Source organism: Caloenas nicobarica, chromosome 16 (genome assembly GCF_036013445.1).
Source record: "Caloenas nicobarica isolate bCalNic1 chromosome 16, bCalNic1.hap1, whole genome shotgun sequence".
Classification (NCBI taxonomy): Eukaryota; Metazoa; Chordata; class Aves; order Columbiformes; family Columbidae; genus Caloenas; species Caloenas nicobarica.
This window is the reverse complement of record NC_088260.1, coordinates 12,705,318-12,725,974: the sequence shown is the minus strand read 5'-3', so window position 1 is coordinate 12,725,974 and position 20,657 is coordinate 12,705,318. Positions and strand designations below refer to the sequence as shown.

The 20,657-nt window shown below is 44.5% G+C and overlaps 1 protein-coding gene across 3 annotated transcripts in view; it reads right to left on the bottom strand.

The window, feature by feature from the left end:
• Positions 1 to 1,426: 1,426 nt before the first annotated feature.
• The window catches only part of FBXW8 (F-box and WD repeat domain containing 8), a 52,810-nt gene continuing 33,579 nt past the window's right edge, over positions 1,427 to 20,657 (bottom strand). For all 3 annotated transcript variants that reach the window (XM_065646155.1, XM_065646156.1, XM_065646154.1), the window contains 5 exons: positions 19,356 to 19,565; positions 8,955 to 9,082; positions 5,187 to 5,360; positions 3,561 to 3,677; positions 1,427 to 2,882 (listed from right to left, as the gene is read on the bottom strand). In XM_065646155.1, coding sequence (XP_065502227.1) covers positions 2,738 to 2,882; positions 3,561 to 3,677; positions 5,187 to 5,360; positions 8,955 to 9,082; positions 19,356 to 19,565 — 774 coding nt within the window. In that variant the 3' untranslated portion in view covers positions 1,427 to 2,737. The remainder of the gene's footprint in view (positions 2,883 to 3,560; positions 3,678 to 5,186; positions 5,361 to 8,954; positions 9,083 to 19,355; positions 19,566 to 20,657) is intronic.

Sequence of the window (20,657 nt, the reverse complement as noted above, 5' to 3'; positions counted from 1 at the left end):
GCTCTTTACCCCAAACTTCTACCTCCTTTGCTGCTGATTTTTAGGTGTCCCCAGCTACACAGCCCACCTGATGGTCACCTGGCAGATGGCACCAGTATGGGACCAGTATGGGACCGCCACCCCCAGTCCAACCTCTGCCCGATCAGTCCCCAGCACTGGTCCAACACACCCCGACTGCAGCTCCTTGACTCAAACTGCTGCCGCCAGCCCTGGGCACCACCCAGCACAGACAAGACAGCTCCTTGTTGAGGGACGATCTCTGCCTGGGGCACACAACAGGCTCTGCTGAGACAAGAGTCCAGCTTCACCCCTACCTGCTGCAAACTGGTGGCACTAACTCGTCCTAGGGAGCCCCCAGATGGGAAATCCGAAGGTGACATCTATCTCCAGTAAAGATTGGACGGTGACTCCATTCTTGCTCTTGAAGAGGCTCCATTTACATGTCAGCAAACCCTGGCAAGGACGTGAACAGCCACGACTGCGTTTGCTACACTCCAGCACCCACTTCAGCGCAGTATTAATGACTACCCAGTGAAGTAGGACAACATCCCTTTTCAGAAACAAAAATTAAACTCCAACATGGATACTCTCCAGCAGCCTGAGTGCCCTCATTTGCATTACGAATGCACGTTAAATACATACACAATCTTCTGCTGTGGTACAACCTTCCTAAATTAATTCCAGGGACAGAAAAAACAGACCAAAAGGACCACCCTGCGACCCACCCCAAGGAGCTGCATCCAGACCATGAGCAATCAAACGGTGGCTGTGGGGACAGAGAATTTCTTTCTCCACTGGAGGTGATGCCTGCTAGGATCTGGATGGGTTGATGTTTGGTCCCCAACGGGTCGATGTGAGTCTCCCCCACACAAAGAAGTGAACATCTCTATAAATGCGGGTGCTGCAAAACATCATTTTCTGGCAGCTCAGTGACCCCCAGGACGAAGAAATGACCACAGGAGAGGGGAATTGCAGGGGTGGGCACAAGACAAACTGATCTGCTACTTGCGGCAGGGAGATGAAGAAAGAACAACGCTGCCCCGAGATACCGGGGCAAGATGAGGAGAGTGACACGCGGAACAAGCCAAGGGTGTTATTGAGACGGAGCAGCAGGTCACAGTACAGAGAACAGTGACAGAAGTTCTCTGTGTTCGGTCACAGCAGAAGCCACAGGGCTGAAGCAACCCACAAAATCATTTGTGCTACAGAAACTATTATTTATTTGACAGGTTTCAGCTGAGCTCTTGTCCAAACTGCATATCCGTGACACTTCTCGCTCTTCCAGGAACGAAGGAAGGGAGCTGGCTTCCCAAGAGGGCAGAGAAAGAAAAAAAAGACAACCAAAGCTTTATAAAAAGATAAAATTTATTGGTCAGACAGACCTTTGCCTCTTGCACTTCTTCTATCAGTCCATCGTGAGGAAAAAATCTGTTAAAAACCAAAACCCAAAGGTGATAGTTGGCCTAGGGGCCATGGAAACCCCCCTAGAGCCAAAGCCAACAAAGAGCTGTGAAATGTGTGTCCCCAGCACAAAGCTCTCCCGAAGTGCCAGCCCTGCTCCGGCACCGCCCTTCTCAATTGATTCCATTAAGCCAGCAAAAAGGTGTTAAGTTAAAACTTAACCTCAATTTAAACTTGATTTATGTGGCTTTGGTTTGCACCAGGAAGTTTACAAGGGCAAAGCACAAGAATAAAAGAGTTTTAAATCAGTAAAACATACCTGTGCAGGTCTCGAGCTCTTGTTCGCCAAACTGGCTCTACCTTTGTCAGTGCAACCTGGGTTTCACTTTCTGCTTCATGACACCAATACGATCAATTCCCAGCTCCAAAGTGAGGACAGTGTCAGAAACTCAAGTCCCAGCCACCTGGGGAAAGCCCCCGGTGCCGTGAAAGGGCACAATCCAGCAAAAACATACCTGACAACTAACCTGAGACATAACAGCCTTTTGTTTCAGTGCACAGGGGCTAGTTCAGCCTAAAAGACTTACGGTCAAAAAAGCCACAAAGACACATACACACGCAATTAGAAAACATTTAATCTGGAATTTTAGAGACTTAAAAAAATAATTTATTTTAAAATAATTTTGATCCATGTGGCCTGCTGAGTTTCCACGTGTCCAGCCTGGCCAAGGCCAACCTTCCCTCTCTCCATCACACTCCCCTCTCCCAACCCTCTTGGTCCTATTCCTAGACACATCCTGATGCACTCCAAGGAAAAGAAGAATGAGCAGCTCATTAGAAGGAAAGAAGTTTCAAACATGTGGCTCAGTAAGATGCTGTTTCCAAGTCCTTGGTGTGTTTTCTTCCCCTCTCAGGAAGAGGCATGAGCTCCTCAACGTGCTCCCATCGCTTCAGCGTTTTGCCACTCGGGGCTCTTGCTTCCCGACCGTGTCCTCGGCCAAGATGGGACCAGCAGTGTTCGTCCCACGAGCAGCAGGAAGGAATGTTTCTGTTGACACTGAAACGTACTGTTCCCCTTCTCTCTTCAGCCTCTCCGTTCCACCACAGCGGACTTTTGAACATTTGCACAGCAACGTATTTTAGCGCTGTGCTCGAGGGCAGCCATCCTCTCTGTTCTGGTTCATATCCTCAGGTTTTTGGCAAACGCTCAGCCCATTTGACGTGCCTGCAGCTAATGCCATCTTTTTGGCGCTTGTCTCTTGTGGAACTTCTTGTTGCCGCTGGTCAGGTACTTGGCAGAGGGGCTGGACCACAGGAGCCAAGTGAAGCGAGTTACCTAAATGTTATCGTAGGGAACGGCGAGGCCAACGTTGTAGTTGTAACCAGTCACGTCGTCGTAGGACGAGCGGCAGATCGGAATGACGCTTTCCACAGCCAGTTGGTCCACCGAGAATTCGTAGGCGTAAATGATCCCTCGGTGCCTGTACGAAACACAGCCAGGGCAGAACATTTTACCTTAATTATATATTTCAACAGGGACACTAACAAAGTTAGAGATTGCCATAAAGGATCAAAATTTGACGCTTCAGAAGCTGAATATAAAAACCCTTCTGCGCTAGGGCTGTCTGTGCAGTTTGAACAGAAAAAGCTCCCTCCTGCCTCCTTCCAGGGATCCCACCGAGCCCTGGAAATGAAACCAAGAGTGAATCATTCACTTTAGCGCTGCAGAGACATGACTGTCATCAGCTGAGACATCTCTAGTCTTTTCAGGAAGGGGAAGATAAGTACATTGTAGTCTGATAGTTCAATTAGAGATGCTAACAGCCATCTGAGATGCAAATACCAAAACTTAGAGTTTAAACACCAGTGGTTTTCCTTTAGGAGGCAGATATCACTACTAATAATTAGAGAAAGGAAAAGGCTGTGTTCCCTCTCTGGCTTCGGTGGCCTTTATATCACCATGCTGGTGCTCAGAAGAAAATAAAGAGCCAATTCATTGATGGTTTTGAAAGCCTTTTGTTTGACCTTTTTTTATTTTTTAGATGCTATAACTTGTCTATTACTGCTCTGGATCATGACTCAGGTGCCATTTAAAAATATATAATAAAGCAGATCTTGGCAGCGCCAAAAATCCTGCCCTTCAGAGCTGGCTTACTCACTTGCGGTGCGCGGTAAGGTCATCGTCCGTGATGCTGCCGCCTCGGGGACTTTTCTCATCAGGGATGTTTGCAGTGATGAGGCTGTGAGAATTAAACCAGACGTGGCGGACTGGATGCCTGAAAAATAACCCACAGCACCGGGTGAGATGCCACCTGCGTTAGACTCCTAAAATGCAAGTGCAGGAAAGGAATAGCTCTGGATTAAAGGAGAAATAATTTAAATCAGCACCCTCTCTATGGTCAGAGACGGGGAACCTGCACCTTTGGCTCTTCCCCTGTCTGGAGCAGATATCTGGAGCTTTTACCCCCATCTAGTGGGCTGTTACCAGAACACATGTGGAGGCCAGAAAACATTTTAGACACTTGGCAACACGTAAGCTGTAAGAGATGTGGTCTGTTGTTCTTTTCCTCTCACTGGTAAATAAACTAACAGTGAACCATTTTAACAGGATTTACTGTTCAAGTAGCAGCAACTTATCTTCTCAGATTACGACAGCTCATCTCCGTGACCCTAACGTGTCTCTTGTCACCTCCCTTGGTTTCTGCCCTCGCTTTCCATCCACAACACGGGGCTGTGCGCACGGATAACACCACGCACACCTTATCTCTGGAGGCGTTTTTGATTGAAGTGATCCCTTCTGATTCCTATATAGATTAAACAGTATTTTAAACGTTTAATCTAATGATTTCACTTTTAGTACAGCCCCAAAGCTCAGTGGACCTGCTCTCCTCCTTGGCACGCTCATTAGTGCTGCTCCAGGAGGTAATCAATGCAATATTGTCCTTAATGCATCAGCTGCATCACAACAGGCTTTATAATTCACAGGGTCAAAAGAGAAGGAGATACCTGCTATTAATCAGTGCCAACTCCAACTTGAACTTCTCTGACTGTAAATACCTCATCTAGCTCCTCTTTGGGGAAAATGCATTAAGTGTATCACTCAGACTTACAAGGGGCTAAATCCTTCATTCATTCAAAGCTGACTCCCTGGGAATTTTCCCTTAAAATCATAATTTGGCTGTAGCAACTAACAGTCATCTGCAACTCCAGGATACTGACGGCTGTTTGTACTTTCAGTACTGCACTGCTTGTGCTTTCGGTACAAACTGGTATTTCAATATTTCAGTGAGTTTCAGTACCAGCCTGGCTTTGCCCGTTACTGCGAAGGGAACGCGAGTACGAGGTGAACAGAAACGCAGGTATCGTGTAAGGATACAGCAAACGGAAAGCCAGAACCAGCTGCTCTGAAGACAGCAGCCAGTAGTGTGGCATTTAAAATCCAAGGTTTGATAAAGTAAATACTGGTTGGGGATGGGGCAGGGAGAAGATACTAACGGAAAATCCAGGGGAAAGCATTTCCACGCTCCCTTAGGCCAACTGAAGCGCTCTTTTTAACTAATGAGTAAAAAGCTACGACAGCTAAAGGGCACACGAAGAACCAGGCACAGGACTCCAGGTGGGGAGGCAATCTGTTCGCAAATCACAGGCAAACGAACAGAACTCTCAGAAGCTTTAGCCATGGGCACGTTATCATTTTGGTCGTGGATCATCCCATTCCCGTGTCCCTCCGGTCAGCCAGACCCAATCAACACCTTTGCAAGAAGACCCCAAAAAGATAAAACTACCTGGCGTGCATTTCCCAGAGCTTGGTGCCCATACGCTGGTCCCAGACGCAGACCAAGCCCTCCTCTCCTCCGCTGACGATCTTCCAGTCGTCCATCTGCACCGCGGACACTCCTAACTGGTGGGCATAGAGGGAGCACAAGGATTCGCTTCTGCGGAGATCGAACACCCTGACCCTAAGGGAAAGATAATGAAGAACAGACAAAAGCAGCTGCGGATCTGCAGTCTGGGGCTATCAAGAGCATAAATACTTGTGGGGTTATGACAATCTGGGACAGCCACGCTGCTTTCATGGGACAGCAGCAGTCCCACAGCCACCACCAGGACAGAAAACCAACGGGGTTGACACTGTTTCACCACCAAATTTTCACATTGATGCCTATTACGAAAGATTTTTTGAGGCAGATTTTTCACACCGTACAGGACGTCTCTGTCTCTTTTTTAAGTCCAAGGTCATATAAACTGCAAGTGAAATTCGGAGCAAGCTCTTCTCTCTCTGCCTCCCCAAGCGTTAGCGGTGCTGTGAGGTGTAAAGGACAGTGTTTTGGGGCCACCGCTAACACGTCCTACCCCCGGATACTGGACTCATGGCCACTATGGCCTAGGGGTAATAATATTATGAGGATCAAGGAGAGAATTACTATTACAAAGATTGATGAAGAGACTGAACGTGAGCAATTCAACAGACGAGTCAAGGAAATCATAGGTTTATATGCCTGAGTTATTCACCAATATTGGAACAAATCTATCCACAAGCACCCAGCAACCAGTATCTCTTCTGAAAAGACTTCAAAAACACGACCAGTGACTGTGGGCAGCTTTTAGGTATGTCAGATTTTCCAGAAATGATCCATCGGTCAAGGCATTTTGAAGAGAAATGTATCAAAAACGGGGCTATGTTTAATGAAGCAGAACTGTAGAAAAGGAGCTTAGATTTCAACCACTGCACTGAGTCCACAAAACCAGCTAAAGCTAATGGTGTTAAGTTTTAAATCCAGTACGTATCACAAAGGAGTATGGTTTTTGATCCTTTTCTATCAAGGTAAAGCAAAATACATAAGTGAATTACAGAAAAATGCAGTGAGTGAAAATAAAAGTAAAGGGAAAATACTGATCTCAGATTTGAAAAGAAGCCAGAGAAAGTTCCTCCCAGCTGATGGCTATCAAGAATAAAACCACCAGGTACACACTAATTCCAGAAAAGGCCAAAACACACTTGTTCCAACACATTAACTGTACGTTATTCCGTACTCCTGCCATGATCCTGACGGTGTTGCAAGTCTCTCCTTTTCCTTTCTCACATAGAAATTGCATCATATGATTTTACAAATAACACACTGAAATAAAAGGCAACGGAACAGCCCAAAACTCCAGCACAGCGACATCCATCTGACATGCAGAACACGCTGAAGGGAGCGAGGAGCACACGTCGTGTGGCTCCGCAGCCGCCCTTCGGAAAACCCCACAACAGTTGCTGATGGCGAAAAGAACTTCTGGCTTTCTCCACCTCCAGCGGAGAGAAGCTTTGGCTCCATATTAGAGCTGTGCTTTGGGTAAGGATGGGGGATTTTGGACGTGTTCACACCCAGCGCTCTCCCTGTCTTCCTGCATGTGTTCTGCATGGAAATCAAAGCTTCTGCTGTTCGCAAGCACAGCTGGAAATGAAGATCTGATCGTGTCCTGGTTATTTCATTAGTGAGGGCCCAGGTTTCAGGCAGGTGGCCATTCTGGCACACTCTGGGAAGCACTTGACTTGTTTAGATGTGCTTTATTAAAAAAAAAAAAAAAAGGAAAAGCATTTTGCAAATCTAATGGGATGCTCTAATGCGGACCCGGCACGGCCCAAATCTCCCGTCTCGACAGCTGGGCTCAGCGGGCGCACGTCGCATCCGTCCCAGTTTGAGGAGCCACAAGGAAGGTGTTCTCGTGACCAGGCTTTGCCTCTCCTGTCAGATTACCTTAGAACATTCACTTGCCTTTAGGAGAGCACGAAATACATGTTTTGATCTGCACCCTTCAGCGATTACACACACTGGGCTTGCCATATGTTTGCTTTCCCAATGCTGCTCACTGCCTCAGGTTCCACCAAGAAACTGAGTGCTGGTGTGTGGTGCATCAGCTCATGCTCCCCGTTACCAGATCTCCCACCAACGCGGAGCACAGCTAAGCGACCAAGTCCATCAGCAATGCATCAGGAGTTTTTTTCTGATGGAAACACAGGTTTTACAGGTTCTACCAAAAATATTTTACGAGTGTTACTTTTCAAAATCATGTTGTTGAATAAAAGAATAGCATATAGTAGTAGAAATGGTGAAATTGCTATATTTAATTCAAGCAAGAAGTCTTCCCAAGGTCCCTGTTTTGTACACTTGCTCCGTAATAAGGCTAGGGGGTTCAAGTCCCATCCCACCTGTGGATGCCCAGCGCCTGTTAGTGCCCTCGGTGCAGAACCACATGAGGAACCGACCTCTGAGACACCATGGTCTTGCCTCCTGGATGCCAAACTTATTTGCTGGACTATCGATTTCCAACCTCTTGCTATTTTAGTGACGGGCAACCCCTTGAACTCAGTCCGTGCGTGAGCTGAAAACCTGAAAAGCTTTTTGGAGGGGAAAGGGCACAAACATTTACTCTGGTATGGAGTAAATTTCAATATTACTTAAGGCTTATCAACTTTATCTACTCTCCCATCATCGTTCAAGAGATCAAAACTGGAGGTAGTTTTACCGGGGTGCTTTGGAAAACCAATTATCTGCTTTTTAGGCGAAAAAAACTCCCAAGGATTCAACCACACGTCTCAAACTTCAGATACTTCCTTTATCCTCTTTGCCGAGGAAGCGTGAGGTTTGCTTGCGCTACCTATTCACCGAGAAGGAAAAAAAAAAAAAAAAAAAGAAGCTGTTTGACAAAATAATCATTTTCGCAAGCTGCTGCGCTGGCGGGACAGAGGTCTGGGATTTGGCAAAGGGAAATACCCGCCTCACAATCTGATCCCCACCGCCACACCAGACCAGCCACCTGCAGCCCGGTGCCCAACGGAGGGGGAAGGAACCGGGAGCCATTAGGGGTTGGCTCCTCGCCACCCCACGTCTCCTTTGGTGCACTGGATCAGACCCCGCAAACAACCGGCCAAAAAAAAAAAAAGGAAAAATCTAAAAATTGGACTCAAAGGGTCTTTTTAAGCACTTTAATCCTTTCGCACTGGCTGCTCCCAGCGCGTCCGTTCCTGGCACCAGATATTGTGCTGGGAAAATCCTACTCCCCAAGCCAAGGAGTTAAAGAGAAAGCTGCTAATCAGCTAAATAGAAGCTGGAATCTGTTCATATGAAAGTCTCTTTTTTTTTGTCACCTGAGGGACATCACAGTGTTCCGAAATACACTCTTGACATCATTTGGCAGCCGGACCCATCTCATCCTACATCATTCATCCCTTAGGTTATTTTTTTAATATCAGAAAGTGAGCTTTTAAATGCCAAACTAATTTTGCGGGTGGTGGTGGGGAAGTGGAAGATATTCCAAGTGGTCTCGCTGGGCTGTACACCAACTGTGTCCACCAAATGGCTTAAAAAGAAAGTCTTCCCATGGAGCTTTCTGAAACAAAGCAAACTGGCAGCCACATCCAACTATTACCTAATATTTTGATCCCGAAGTTCACGTAGGCTGCATTTGAAGCATTAGGGGAGAAACAAATTCAAGCAGGTCCAGATGTAGGACAGCAGGACAAGAAGGAAGCTAATTGGAGATGGGTCACAGCTCTTGGATGTACCTACCTTCTGTCTTTATTGCCCGAAACAAGCATGTTTGGAGGACTGTTCTGGAGGTTGACACACGTAAAGTCACCTATGGAGTTGCCCATCTTCTTCAGACACTGACTTGTTTCCAGATCGTAAAGAAGAACCTGGCAGAAAGAGAACAAACACCGGCTAATGTAGCGTGAGCACAACCACCACGCTCTGCTGCAGCATAAAGTAGAGCGGAGAGGGTTTGCGGGACTCGTTTCTCAATATGCTAATCCACAACCAAGATACAGATGTATCCTTATTAAGAAGGGCAACAACGCCCTCAGAAATAAGGAAATCAAGCTGCAGGATGGAATCCATCCAGAAGCAGGGATGTGAGGCTCCTGCCAAGCAGCATCAGACAGGTACAGCTCCAGGTCAAGTCTTTAAGGCTCACGTGGAAAAGCAAAGAGTTTCCACATCAATTTTAATATTTAAAATAGGAAAAGCAAACCACCAACATGGAGCAGGTTTAGGCAGATGGACTGTGCGAGACAGACTCAATCAAATAAGCAAAAAAATTGCAGAGCAGAACTGACTCAGCGCTGACAGGCCCTGCTGATCGCTTCTGTGCCGATCACGCGGCAGGAACAGATGAAGGGAAACATTACGTTACATCTGAAGTGGCAGCTCAGATGGGAAAGGAATAAAAACAACTCTTATTTTAAGTAACATCCAAGATGATTCGACCAGAGACTGGAAGAGAGGGACGAGTTGCTTCCCGTCTGTTCGCCCTCCTCTGCTCGGCGCAGCGATCACTTTAATCGCGGTCACTGTCTTTCCTGTGCGGCCAGATAAAATTTATCTATTTAGGCCTTTCGATTTAGGAAAGGAGGTATTTTTAGAAACAGAAAAATGTACTGGTCAAAGCCCAGCGGAGCTCAGCACATTACCTGGTCTTACATAACTTTATAAACATTATTAAATTTCACAGCGATATTTCTTTAATTTAAAAGAAACCTATGACCATGAAGAGAGGAACAGTAGTTAAAACATCAGAAAAAAACCTTATGGCTTCCACGGCAACATCAGCATTGGGTTAATTTCTTAATTTCTAATTATATCCACATGCAGCTTAATAAATACGACACTATCTGTACATATTATTTAAGCATTTGCCAGTCCAGCAACAGCGATGCTGCCTGGCCTTTTACTTACCTATCTGTGCAATTTTAATAAGCACGTGAAAGGTTGAATTAAGGGAGCAGGAGGGAATCATTTTGTGATGGGTGCCTCTAGACAACGAAAGTGAAGTTTTAAAAACCTCTAGGAATACTGCGAAGAAAGGCAGAGAATTTGCAGGTTTCCTCCACTTGCCATTTCTCCCAGCTAAAGAGCAGGTTTTATTCAGACGTATTATCAACTCCCTATTAGAACCAACACCTCCTCAGTTGTCTATAGTATTTATAATTCTCCAACTCTTTCCCTTTCCCAGCCTTGTCTTTGTGAAGCTATCTGCCTCAAATACCAGTCTTTAAAATATAATTTTCCATGCTTAAGACCCAAAAACTCAAAGCAATTTCACCCAAGCTCTGTAGAGCAAGGAAGACTCTACTTTTGCATGGAGCCTTAGGACATAGAAGTTGCTAAAAAATAAATTTAAGCTTCCACACCTATAAAAAGTTGCTAAAAACTGCATGAAAACGTTGGTCTTCCAGGTAAAGACCAATTTACAGCCTGTTTTCACTTGCAGCGCAGCTTCCAACAGCTCACGAACCAAACCCAGAGATAATGACGTTCTGGCAAAGGTACTTTGCACAGTTTTCCATGCAAAGGAAATTAATTTCTGTGCCTGGCAACTGAATTTCTCCTTGGAAAGTTCTGAACAAAAGACAAAGTCAATAAACTGCTGAATTCAACTTAGGAACAATGAAGGATTGGGTCCCAGTTGGGGCTCTGAATCAGCCCTGGGGCAAGTGCTTCTTCCAAACCCCCTGGGGCTAATGCTTCAAGTGAACATCCATAAACTATTAATTTATCTAAATGACAAGAGCTCCCATCTACCCTATAAACATACGATACATACTTGAAAAGTCAGTTATGGCCATGAAAGACTAGAATGAAAAATTGCTTCCCTTATTTTGCGACAATCGTATTTAAAGATTCCCCTGTTTTACGTATTGTCCTGTTTGCAGTCTCGATTTTAGACCTGTAGCAATCTTCATCTGTAGGCAGCACCAGCTGAAAAATTGTTCATTTCTCCTCCAATTGGCCACCAATTTAAAGTGTTTGTGTCTAAGAGAATCTGTAAACAACAAAGGTTCGGATACACAAAACTGGAAGAAAAGCTTTTGTCTCTTATCTTCTCCTATTCCCTCTAATTCCTTCTGTTCTCACATCAGCCTCCATTCTTTTAAAGATCGTTGAGTTGTTTTCGGTTTTTAATTTTATAATGCACAGGTGTATTTCTAGCCAATTAGCCATACCATTGGAAGAATGATTCTTTTTTGCGACTTGCAGTATCCAGGTTTTACCCGTCTTTAAACTCTACTTCTGTCTTGAGCAATTTTACGGTCTTGCAAATGGATTTCAAAACCTCATCCTGACAAACCGACAGGTAAAGAAAAAAATAAGGAACTCGGAATGCTTTTTTAAGTCTGAATAATAATTTCTGGAAGACAGGGTTTTAAAAACGTACCGATGACAATTTTCAAGTTGCTAGAATGCTTCTGATGAGCTCTCCTATAATATCCCAAGGCAACGAGGATTTTCTTTACAAAGGCCAAGGAAAAAGAATAAAAATACCTGGTCAACAGGGACTTGAAATAAGGGCTTGTATGTGAAAGGGCAGATAAAGCGTAAGATCTTGAGGAGGTTTATAATCCTATAATGCACACTGCAAAGGGATTACCCTTTTAAAGATATTTATAATCCTATAATGGACACCCAAGACCAGTGACCTAATAGGTACGGAACTGAAGGTTTAAGTGAACCAAGAGCATTTGGGTGTGAAATGAAGTACCCTGGGATGACACGCTAACGAGCATCCCTTCCCCCAAGCAGTAAATACCCTGCGCAGATGTACCAGGACCTAACGCACAAAACAAAAAGTGTTACCTATTAACATTGTTCAAACGAAGAAGTCTTAAGTTATTGGATGGGAGCCAAGCAATCTCCCAGAATGCTTAATAATTCAACAAGCCAGAAATAGCCAGAGTACCTTTACCATTATGTTTAGTTAAAGACCACAGAGATTAGAAAACACATTATCCATCTCAGAGGTGGTTCTTTCCATGTTACAAGTCCCTTAACGACCTTTACCATCTCTCCCTCTCTCTCTCTCTTTTAATAAGGCTGAGCAAATGGGACTTCATTTTATCCGATTGCCACAGACTAGCGGTATTAATTATTCATGCTTATACTCTCTCTTTTGTTAAGGCAGTGCATTAGACTAACTTCCCTCTTTACCGGGCAAGTTGGGCAAGTCTCAACCTGTGGCCATTGTTCTGGGCGAGATGCACTGAGAAGCTGGCGCGTTGATGAGAGCGGGCAGAGGAAAAAAGGAAAAAGTTACTGTACTTGAGGAAACCGCAGAGCAGCGGGTACCATGAACTCTCTTTAAATGCTGTCCAAGAAGACTAAATTAATTCACAAAGAATGAAAATCTCTGTAGACAGAATAGCTAAGCTGGGAACTTTGTTACATCTTGCAGCTAAGCGAGGTCAAGTGTGGGCGATGTGCTCTGGTTGAGACGCTTCCAAGAAAAACCAAGGAATGGAAGGAAATGCTGTTGATGGAACTCGGCCACGCGCGTCCAAGACCCCAGCAGGTGCTTCGGGATCCTGCGTTGTCGGAGATGTCTTTTTTGGATGGAACATTAAAACAACAAATCCCCAAGCACTTGTTATCAAAGAGCCTGTGGTGCTTTCAACAAGAGCAGGGGTGTTCGACCCACCGTCCTGGCGGAAAGCCAGACGGCAACGGCTTCGCGAAACGGCGACTCTCCCTCCGCAATCGCGTTTCTGCTTCTTGTCGCGAGTTACCGCATCGCACGGCTGGTGAAAGCTGCGTTGTTTCTCAGAATTGGGCGAAGCACTCTGTATATACGGTGTATTTAGTTCTTACTTAGATGAAGTGTTGAACGGAGCATCATAAATATCAGCGAAAAGTACACTGTGAAACCACACGCAAAACCTACATCCTGCTCCTTACTGAGTGACACACAGGATACATTCAAGAAGCGCTTTCTCATAAAGAACCATCTAAGATAGAGGTTTCTAACCATCATTTTAGAGACAGAGGATCAAAACAAACAAAGCCAGGTTGCTCAAAGAGGCAGAGGAACAAGCGGCAAAATTGGGAACAGAATTTGCATTTATTTTCAGATTATGCTTCTCCCCCTTTCCTTCTGCCAAGCAGAAGAAACGTTGCCTGAACGCACACAAACATTGCCAGCAAAAGAAAGGGTTGTGAAATTTCAAGCCCACCACGAATAAAAAGGGATCTGGTTTTTGCTCAGGTCAAAACCATTCAATTCAATGGAGATACACTGTCTACAAAAGCAATAGGGGTATTTCATATGCATTTGCGGCATAAGTCATCAAATTAAGCACAACATATGGCACACACTAGTGCAATTTTGAATCTTATTTCTAAAGGGATGTGGAAAAAGAATATTTTCCAAGTTTACAAGCCTCAGGGGCACAGTTGCCCAGTGCAAATGTATTGAATTGCCTACTGTAAATATGGCACATAACACTGCAACAACAACAACAAAATTTTACTATTAACAAATGCAAGGTCAGCATATTGATACTTGCACACAGAGATAAGTGTTCTGGCTCCATAAATTGGAAGATGAGCTAAGATTTCAAAGGAGCAGCTGAGGGAGACAGACAGACAATCAGAGAGAAAGAAAAAGAGTAAATCAAACACAAAACAGCCAGTAAAAAAAAAAATAATAGAAAAAGCAGTTAATATACATGAATAATGGATGTTTGATTTAAAAGCAGTTTACTCCAATATGATGTAATTTTTGACAATCAGCCAGAGAGACTATTTTGCAAGTTCTTGCCAGATATAAGTCATTGTGTAAAGCTGGTAACACGACTGTTTCTCCAAGCATGTGGAAAATTGACTTTCATGCCATCCTAAAGGTGACTTGACGCTGGCAAACGAGAACTCAGATTATTTTGCAGGCGCTGAGCTGCACCAAGCGGCCTCAAGCAATGCTGAAAGACCCGCACGGAGGGCTGCAAAAATAACCATACAAACGGCTCGCAGCAAACCCAGCAGCAAAAAATCCCAGCGATACTCACGATTTGCGCCTCCAAACATCTACACCTGCCGTAAAAGTTGGATGTGGTGCTGGAGACAAGTGGGGTTTGTTTTTTCCTTGAAAGTTTTCATTTGACTGGAGTCAAAAAGGAAGAGGCCAAGCTGGCAGGGGGAAGAAGAGCCAAGCGCGGTGCAGGTTCTGCCAAGGCACCTGCAACCCGTGCGGTTCCAGCCCTGGGGGCTCTGCCAGCGGCCCCGGCTCTGCCAGCCCCACGGGCTGGGGACGGGGACAGACTGCGCTGGGACCTGGAACCAGGACACCAGGACCCGCCGCTTCAGGCTGATGGAAACGTGCTGGTATCTGGAGATGAAAGGATATTGTGTTTATCCACTGATAAACATCCACTGTGCCTGGAGCATAAGCGTGATGGGAGCGGTTGAGGGAGCTGGGGGTTCAGCCTGGAGAACAGGAGCTGAGGGGAGACCTTCTGATCTCTGACCTGCCTGAAAGGAGCTTGGAGCCTGGAGGGTTGTTGGTCTCTTCTCCCAAGTAGCAAGTGATAGGACAAGAGGAAACAGCCTCAAGTTGCACCAGGGGAGGTTGAGGTTGGATCTGGGGAAGAATTTTTTCCCCAAAGGGCTGTGGGGCATTGGAACAGGCTGCCCAGGGCAGTGCTGGAGTCACCATCCCTGGAGGGGTTTAAAAGGCATTTAGATGAGGTTCTCAGGGACATGGGTTAGTGCTGGAGTTGGGTTATGGTTGGACCCGATGATCCTGAGGGTCTCTTCCAACTGAAATGATTCTATGACTCTATGAAACACCCACTCACTAAGGAATAAGCCCTAATCCAAAAAACCCACACTTTCTCTAACCTAAGGACAGGACAGGTTAAAGGAAGGTGCGGTAGTTCTTAAAACAGAATAAATTCTCTTGGTGTCATAGATTATCACCTTGAATACTCAAGGCACATTCTAGTAACTACATCTTCAAAACCTGAGACACTTACCTAAGCAGCTGTGCCAATTCTCAGGTATTCATATCAATGTACAAACAGGTAAAAAAAGGCAGAATGTCATTAACATTAGCCCATACAAAAGGGATCCCTTTATATCTATATTTTTTTTAAACTTGCAAAATTATTTTTCATCATTTACAAACATAAAAAAACCCCAAATGGATGATGGTTACTTTTCAGCAAGGGAGTGGTTAACCAATACATCATGCAAAATTCAGGCAAGGAAAACTTGTGGTGTCTCTGTATTTCTTCCAGTGCCTGACCATAAAATTTACACAGTTCAGATCCTCATAAAGAGTTCGGTCTCTCCTATGTGCCACCAAAGAGTTCATAAAGAAAAAGGTATTTAAAAGACCTTTCACCTCCAAAGATCTGCTAAGACTCCACAGTCCTATAGCTCCCCAAAGAGAAACATTTGGGTAAGTCCCAGATGTTCAAATTCAGCCATTGGTAAGACCTGCCCTCCTACTAGTGTGAAAACAAGAGTGCATCGAGATGAATTTAATGAAAACTCAACTATTCACGAGGGCCACAGTGGTTAACAAAACTGAAAACACCCCCCCCATTTCTTAAATAAGAAAAATCAAGATAAAAGTATTTGAAGTCTTAGGAACTCTATGAGAACTGGAGACATTACGACAGCAGAAAAGACAATGCAAGTTCACCAGTTAAAAAAGAGGAGGATTTTAGTTAAAATAAGGTGCGAGAAAGATGTAGTGGCTTATATAAAGTAGCTATGACCTAAATACATCATCCAAGAGAGACTGTAGAGTATGAAATTCAATTTAAAGGATTATTTAATTTTTTTTAGTTAATATTCGCTCATAACATCCATTTGAAGTGGTTAATTCTACTGGATACACTCACTTAGCAAGCGGTTGAAGAACTCTGTGGAAGCATTAAATACAGGGGCAAAACGAGGCAGTATTTCAACGGCTGATGAGAAGAGCTGGGTGATGTTGAACGGCATTTCATCAAGGACAAGCCAATCGCCAGATGAAAAGGCGACAGCATAACAAACGACTCCCAAGACATCAGACCTCAACATATTTAACCTCCTCTTTCTGTGTTGGAAGCTCTAAAAATCACCACCGTCCCTTCGCTCCTTTCTTCCCCATCTGCCTGTTCTGACATAAGGTTCAAATTTGTGCACAAAGCAAACAAAACCACAGACGTACCCTGAACAGCGCCTTGTAACACACACAACACAAAAAGAATTCTTCAGCCGCATGAGTTTAAAATAAAACGCTCTTGCATGCGATATGAATTTCTTTGGTGGAAAAAAACCCAAAGAAATCCTCCCGTGTTGATTATCTTCTATCACCAAGAGCTGATGAACACATTAAATTATTTCAACTACATTTTGAAATGTTCTCTTATCCCCAAGAGAATAAAGCACCTATACGTTTTATAGAAAAATCCGCAAGCAGGAAAGCGCTCACCTGAAGCTACAGCAGGTGACCAGACTGACTTGATAGCAGACGGTCCATTCAGAGCAGCTTATAAATATACCAACTATGAGAAAAGCTTCGGTCAGATCCTACCGTCAGTGACATAACTGCATCAGAAACCAGACGACGTTAATCCTGATGGTTACAGTGCTACCTGTTCGAGAGGTTTATACCCTGACATGAAGGGGACCAAAGCCAGCTCTCGTTTAAATCTGCGGCTTTAATTTTACGTACAACGCTCAAACCCAAAATGTGAATGCCAAGACTTTGCAATGTTGCTGCAGTGTCGGGATCGCGGGTCTCCCAACCGCTTGACACAATAATACGCTCTTCATTAGACACCGTCCTTCAAGGCGTGTTTGCCAGACGTCACGAACATCGATTTAGGCTGAAAGGCAAAGCCAGTGTGAGGGTTGTCCCCGTGGGTCATTATCTGGTCTATATTATTAGCCATGTATGACCCTCGATGGGAAGACAGATCTCAGCATTTCAATAATTTGGAATTTCAGGAAGATAGTACATTCCACCTTGAGTTAATACAGTTGAAATAACCCTTACTAAAGAAATTTCTCTTAGCTTAACATAAAGAGTTCCAGGAGCACTAAAACTTTCAAGAAACAGCATCACGTTTGTGCTGTTTGATGCTTAATGAAGTTGAACTTCTCACAGATGAAGCATTTCTATTCTCCCCTCTCTCCTGCACCGATGCCTGTCATCTAACAACAGGCAAGTCTATGCCACGGATTTGATGTTTTTCTCCTCTTCGACATAAAAGTTCCTACAAAATTTATGCCTCAGATCTCTACTCTGCTGTCAAATTTGGTTAAAATTAGACAACGATTAAAAAAGAGAGAGGGAAGAAGATGGTTTCCCTAACAATATTTTCATTAGAAAGCAGTTACTAGGCAGTAGCATTAGGATTGGCAGCTTATGCTAAAAAAAAAAAAATAAAAAGAACATCCCTTGGGAAAAACAAAGAAAACACCAAACTGAGAAAAAACCCCCCAGTTTTCCTGCTACAGCAACACAGCCAGCAGCAAACGGGGCTGGAATTCTTCACCGTTACATTTCCGAGACCAAAAGCTCTCCTAAAGACAGATTGTCAACTTGTGACCAGCATAATCAGCCAATGCGAAGTCCCTTCACGTCTGCGTGAGGCGAATAATTATCATAATAGACATTAGTAATTAATTTCCGGCGTGATGTCAGCTGGTGCGGTGATGCCAAGTGAGCGTCCTTGTCAAACACACCCCGGCCGTCTGGACGACTTTGGTCCCATCTCCCTGATTAGGATGCGCGGCTTAATACGATCTGCCACAAACGCCAAATACTTCAGAACTAAATTAGGAAATATGTCCGGCTTTACAGAGCGGCGCTCAGGGGTCTAAGTAGATTTCTCTGTTCCTTTACGAGGCGCAAAGGTGATCACCGATATAATGCCCCTGAATGAGGCAATTTTACCTTCTAACCTCCCACCTCTGGAGGGAAAAAGAATTGGATTAGGACGACAAAGGAATTAATAAAGCCAGCACGGCCCCGCAGTGTCTCTCAGCCCTAGAGGTATTTATGGTGGCCTCAGCATTTCCCCAGTGAAAGTGAATTTAAAGTGGAAATTAGATGCAGCTGGACACATTTATTCCTAACACACCGGCAGCCCTAAATAAAATGTTCTTGTTCTAGTTGCTTGCCAAAGAAAACGCTGCATTTGTACGCTACAGACCACAGCTCCTGTCATCTGGGCGCTCACCTCCTGCTTCCCTCTCCACCTCCCTGAAGCACTCTCCTTCCCTCTTTGCTGATAGCCCTGAAGTATAATCACAAAAAATGGAAATTACAGAGTGGGAAAGTTAGGGAGGATGCAGGAAAAGGGACAGAAACTCTCCTCGAGGCATCTGGAAACAGGTCTTTCTGCAGCTTCGTCCCTGCCCTGGAGTGGGGCTGTGTCCAGGAGTAGGCTGGGATCTCAGGCAGGATTCTGAGCCCCAACAGAATACAATTATTTATGCATTTATTTGGGTCTGCAAGCCCAAAATAGTCCCTCATGAAAGCAGAGAAGTTTGAGAACAGCTGCATTAGAGGCCTCAGCTGTGAGTCTTCAGCAGGGTTAGAAAAACAGTCCAGTTTTGATCTAGCCTGTGCCTGCTAAAAGACACAGACTGTGCCATGGGGGCTTCAAAGCTACGATTATCATCGAGCTTCCTTTAACACAACAGTCACACCACCCTCATCACCACATTGGAAGTAACTTAGTTCAAAAACTCAGGTGCACAAGAAAATAGAAGCATCCTCCTAAGACTGCACAATGGCAATGACATGCGGCTCAGGATTCCTCATCAGAATGGCCAAGGGATGCCTTGGCTTTTTGGGCAGGGGTTGTTTATTAGGGTTTTTAGGGGTTTTTTGGGGGTTTTTTTGAGACGAGTTCCCCCTAGAGGAACACTGCTGTACAGCTGGAGGAGCTGGGACTCGCTGAGGAACAGAGAATGCAAAATATTTACAGTGAACCTCATTAGCTGAACGATATCCCTACTTCAGCCCACTGCGAGAAAACTAAGAGAAGCATCAGGTTATTGCATTACAAAAACGTCTTCCCTCTACTGCCAAAAGCTGAATAGCAGGGAAGGAAATGATCAGTAGCATGAACTCTTTTTTTCCTTTGTTAATTACGAAGGTATAAAAAATCTTACCAAAAAACCAAAATTAAATACCTGGTTTGGCTCATTCAATAACCAGCCGAAGTTTTTCACCCCAAAAGCTGCTTCGTGAGCAGACACGTCGAGACATGTGACAGGCTGACCATAGACAGAATGGAGCACTTTGCCAGGAACTTCTGCTTTCAGGAGATAGACAATGTCTTCGGCAGCTGCTATTGTCACTGGACTCCCCGTAACATCTGGAACCAGATTAAGGAAGTTGACCTAAAAAGAGCAGACTTTTTATTTTTATTGCAGACAAAAATTCTTTTGCATCATTACTGCCACACGCTAAACTGAGCGAACTACCGATGTGTGGTTATTGGCTATCTTGAATCATCCCAATTATGGATTAAACTTCAGACCAAGACCAAGGATCAATTTTATTTCTGCCCTTTTGCAAGTTTAGCTCGTCTGCTGATATCGAGTTTACAGTCTTTCAAATTAGCCCATTTAAAAAACTAATCAGAACACATTCCAACAGAACACACCAAAATGTCACATGAAAGGAGCGAGACTTAATGGACTCGTTCAGATGAAGGACAGAAAGCCATAAGGTTAAAGCTCGTGAAGCAATTATCATGGCGAGAATGTGAATACAGTGCTCCAGAAGAGGCACCACATTCGTGCAATGAAAGTGGAATAGCTGATGCTTACCCTGAAATGTATGTATATATATGCTAAATCAACAGAAAAGTCCTCACACATCTCCAGGACAGCCATATTTTCAGTTCCCCCATCCTCTGTCACAAGACCAGAATGATGTTGTTCTTCCCATTTCAGGAAATAAGGTTAAGACGCTGCTGAAAAGTCTCACCATGGGAAGGTTTTAAACCGCTTAACAGCGCAGCTGATTTCTGACCCAGCCTTAGAAGGGAGCGTGGTGTCCTGAGCGTCCGTCTGTCACGCGTGGCAAACTGACATTTCACAGCGAGATGCAAGAGTAAAATGGATCCAACTACAATGGAGTGCGTGGTGGTCTTTTAACATTTTTTCATCGGGAAACCTCTCAAAATGTTTGGGGATTTAAGTATTTTAAGACTTAGCTTTAAAAGAGAAGTGGTTTAATCAGGAGTGGTTTAAATGGCAACTTCATACCCGTTACCTGCGCAGCCAGCTTGCTGCAACAGGAGAAAAGCTGCAAAACTCAATTTATTCCTACGCACTTCACCTTTCAAAAAAGCATTGCTACTCTGAGACATAAAAAACTTCAGAGAATGAGACAGCTTTTGATTTCTAATTAAAATAGTCTCAAAACTTCAGTGACAGAAGGTGCAACCTGAAGAAGCTGCACGACCAGTTACGGCTTCACAAGTG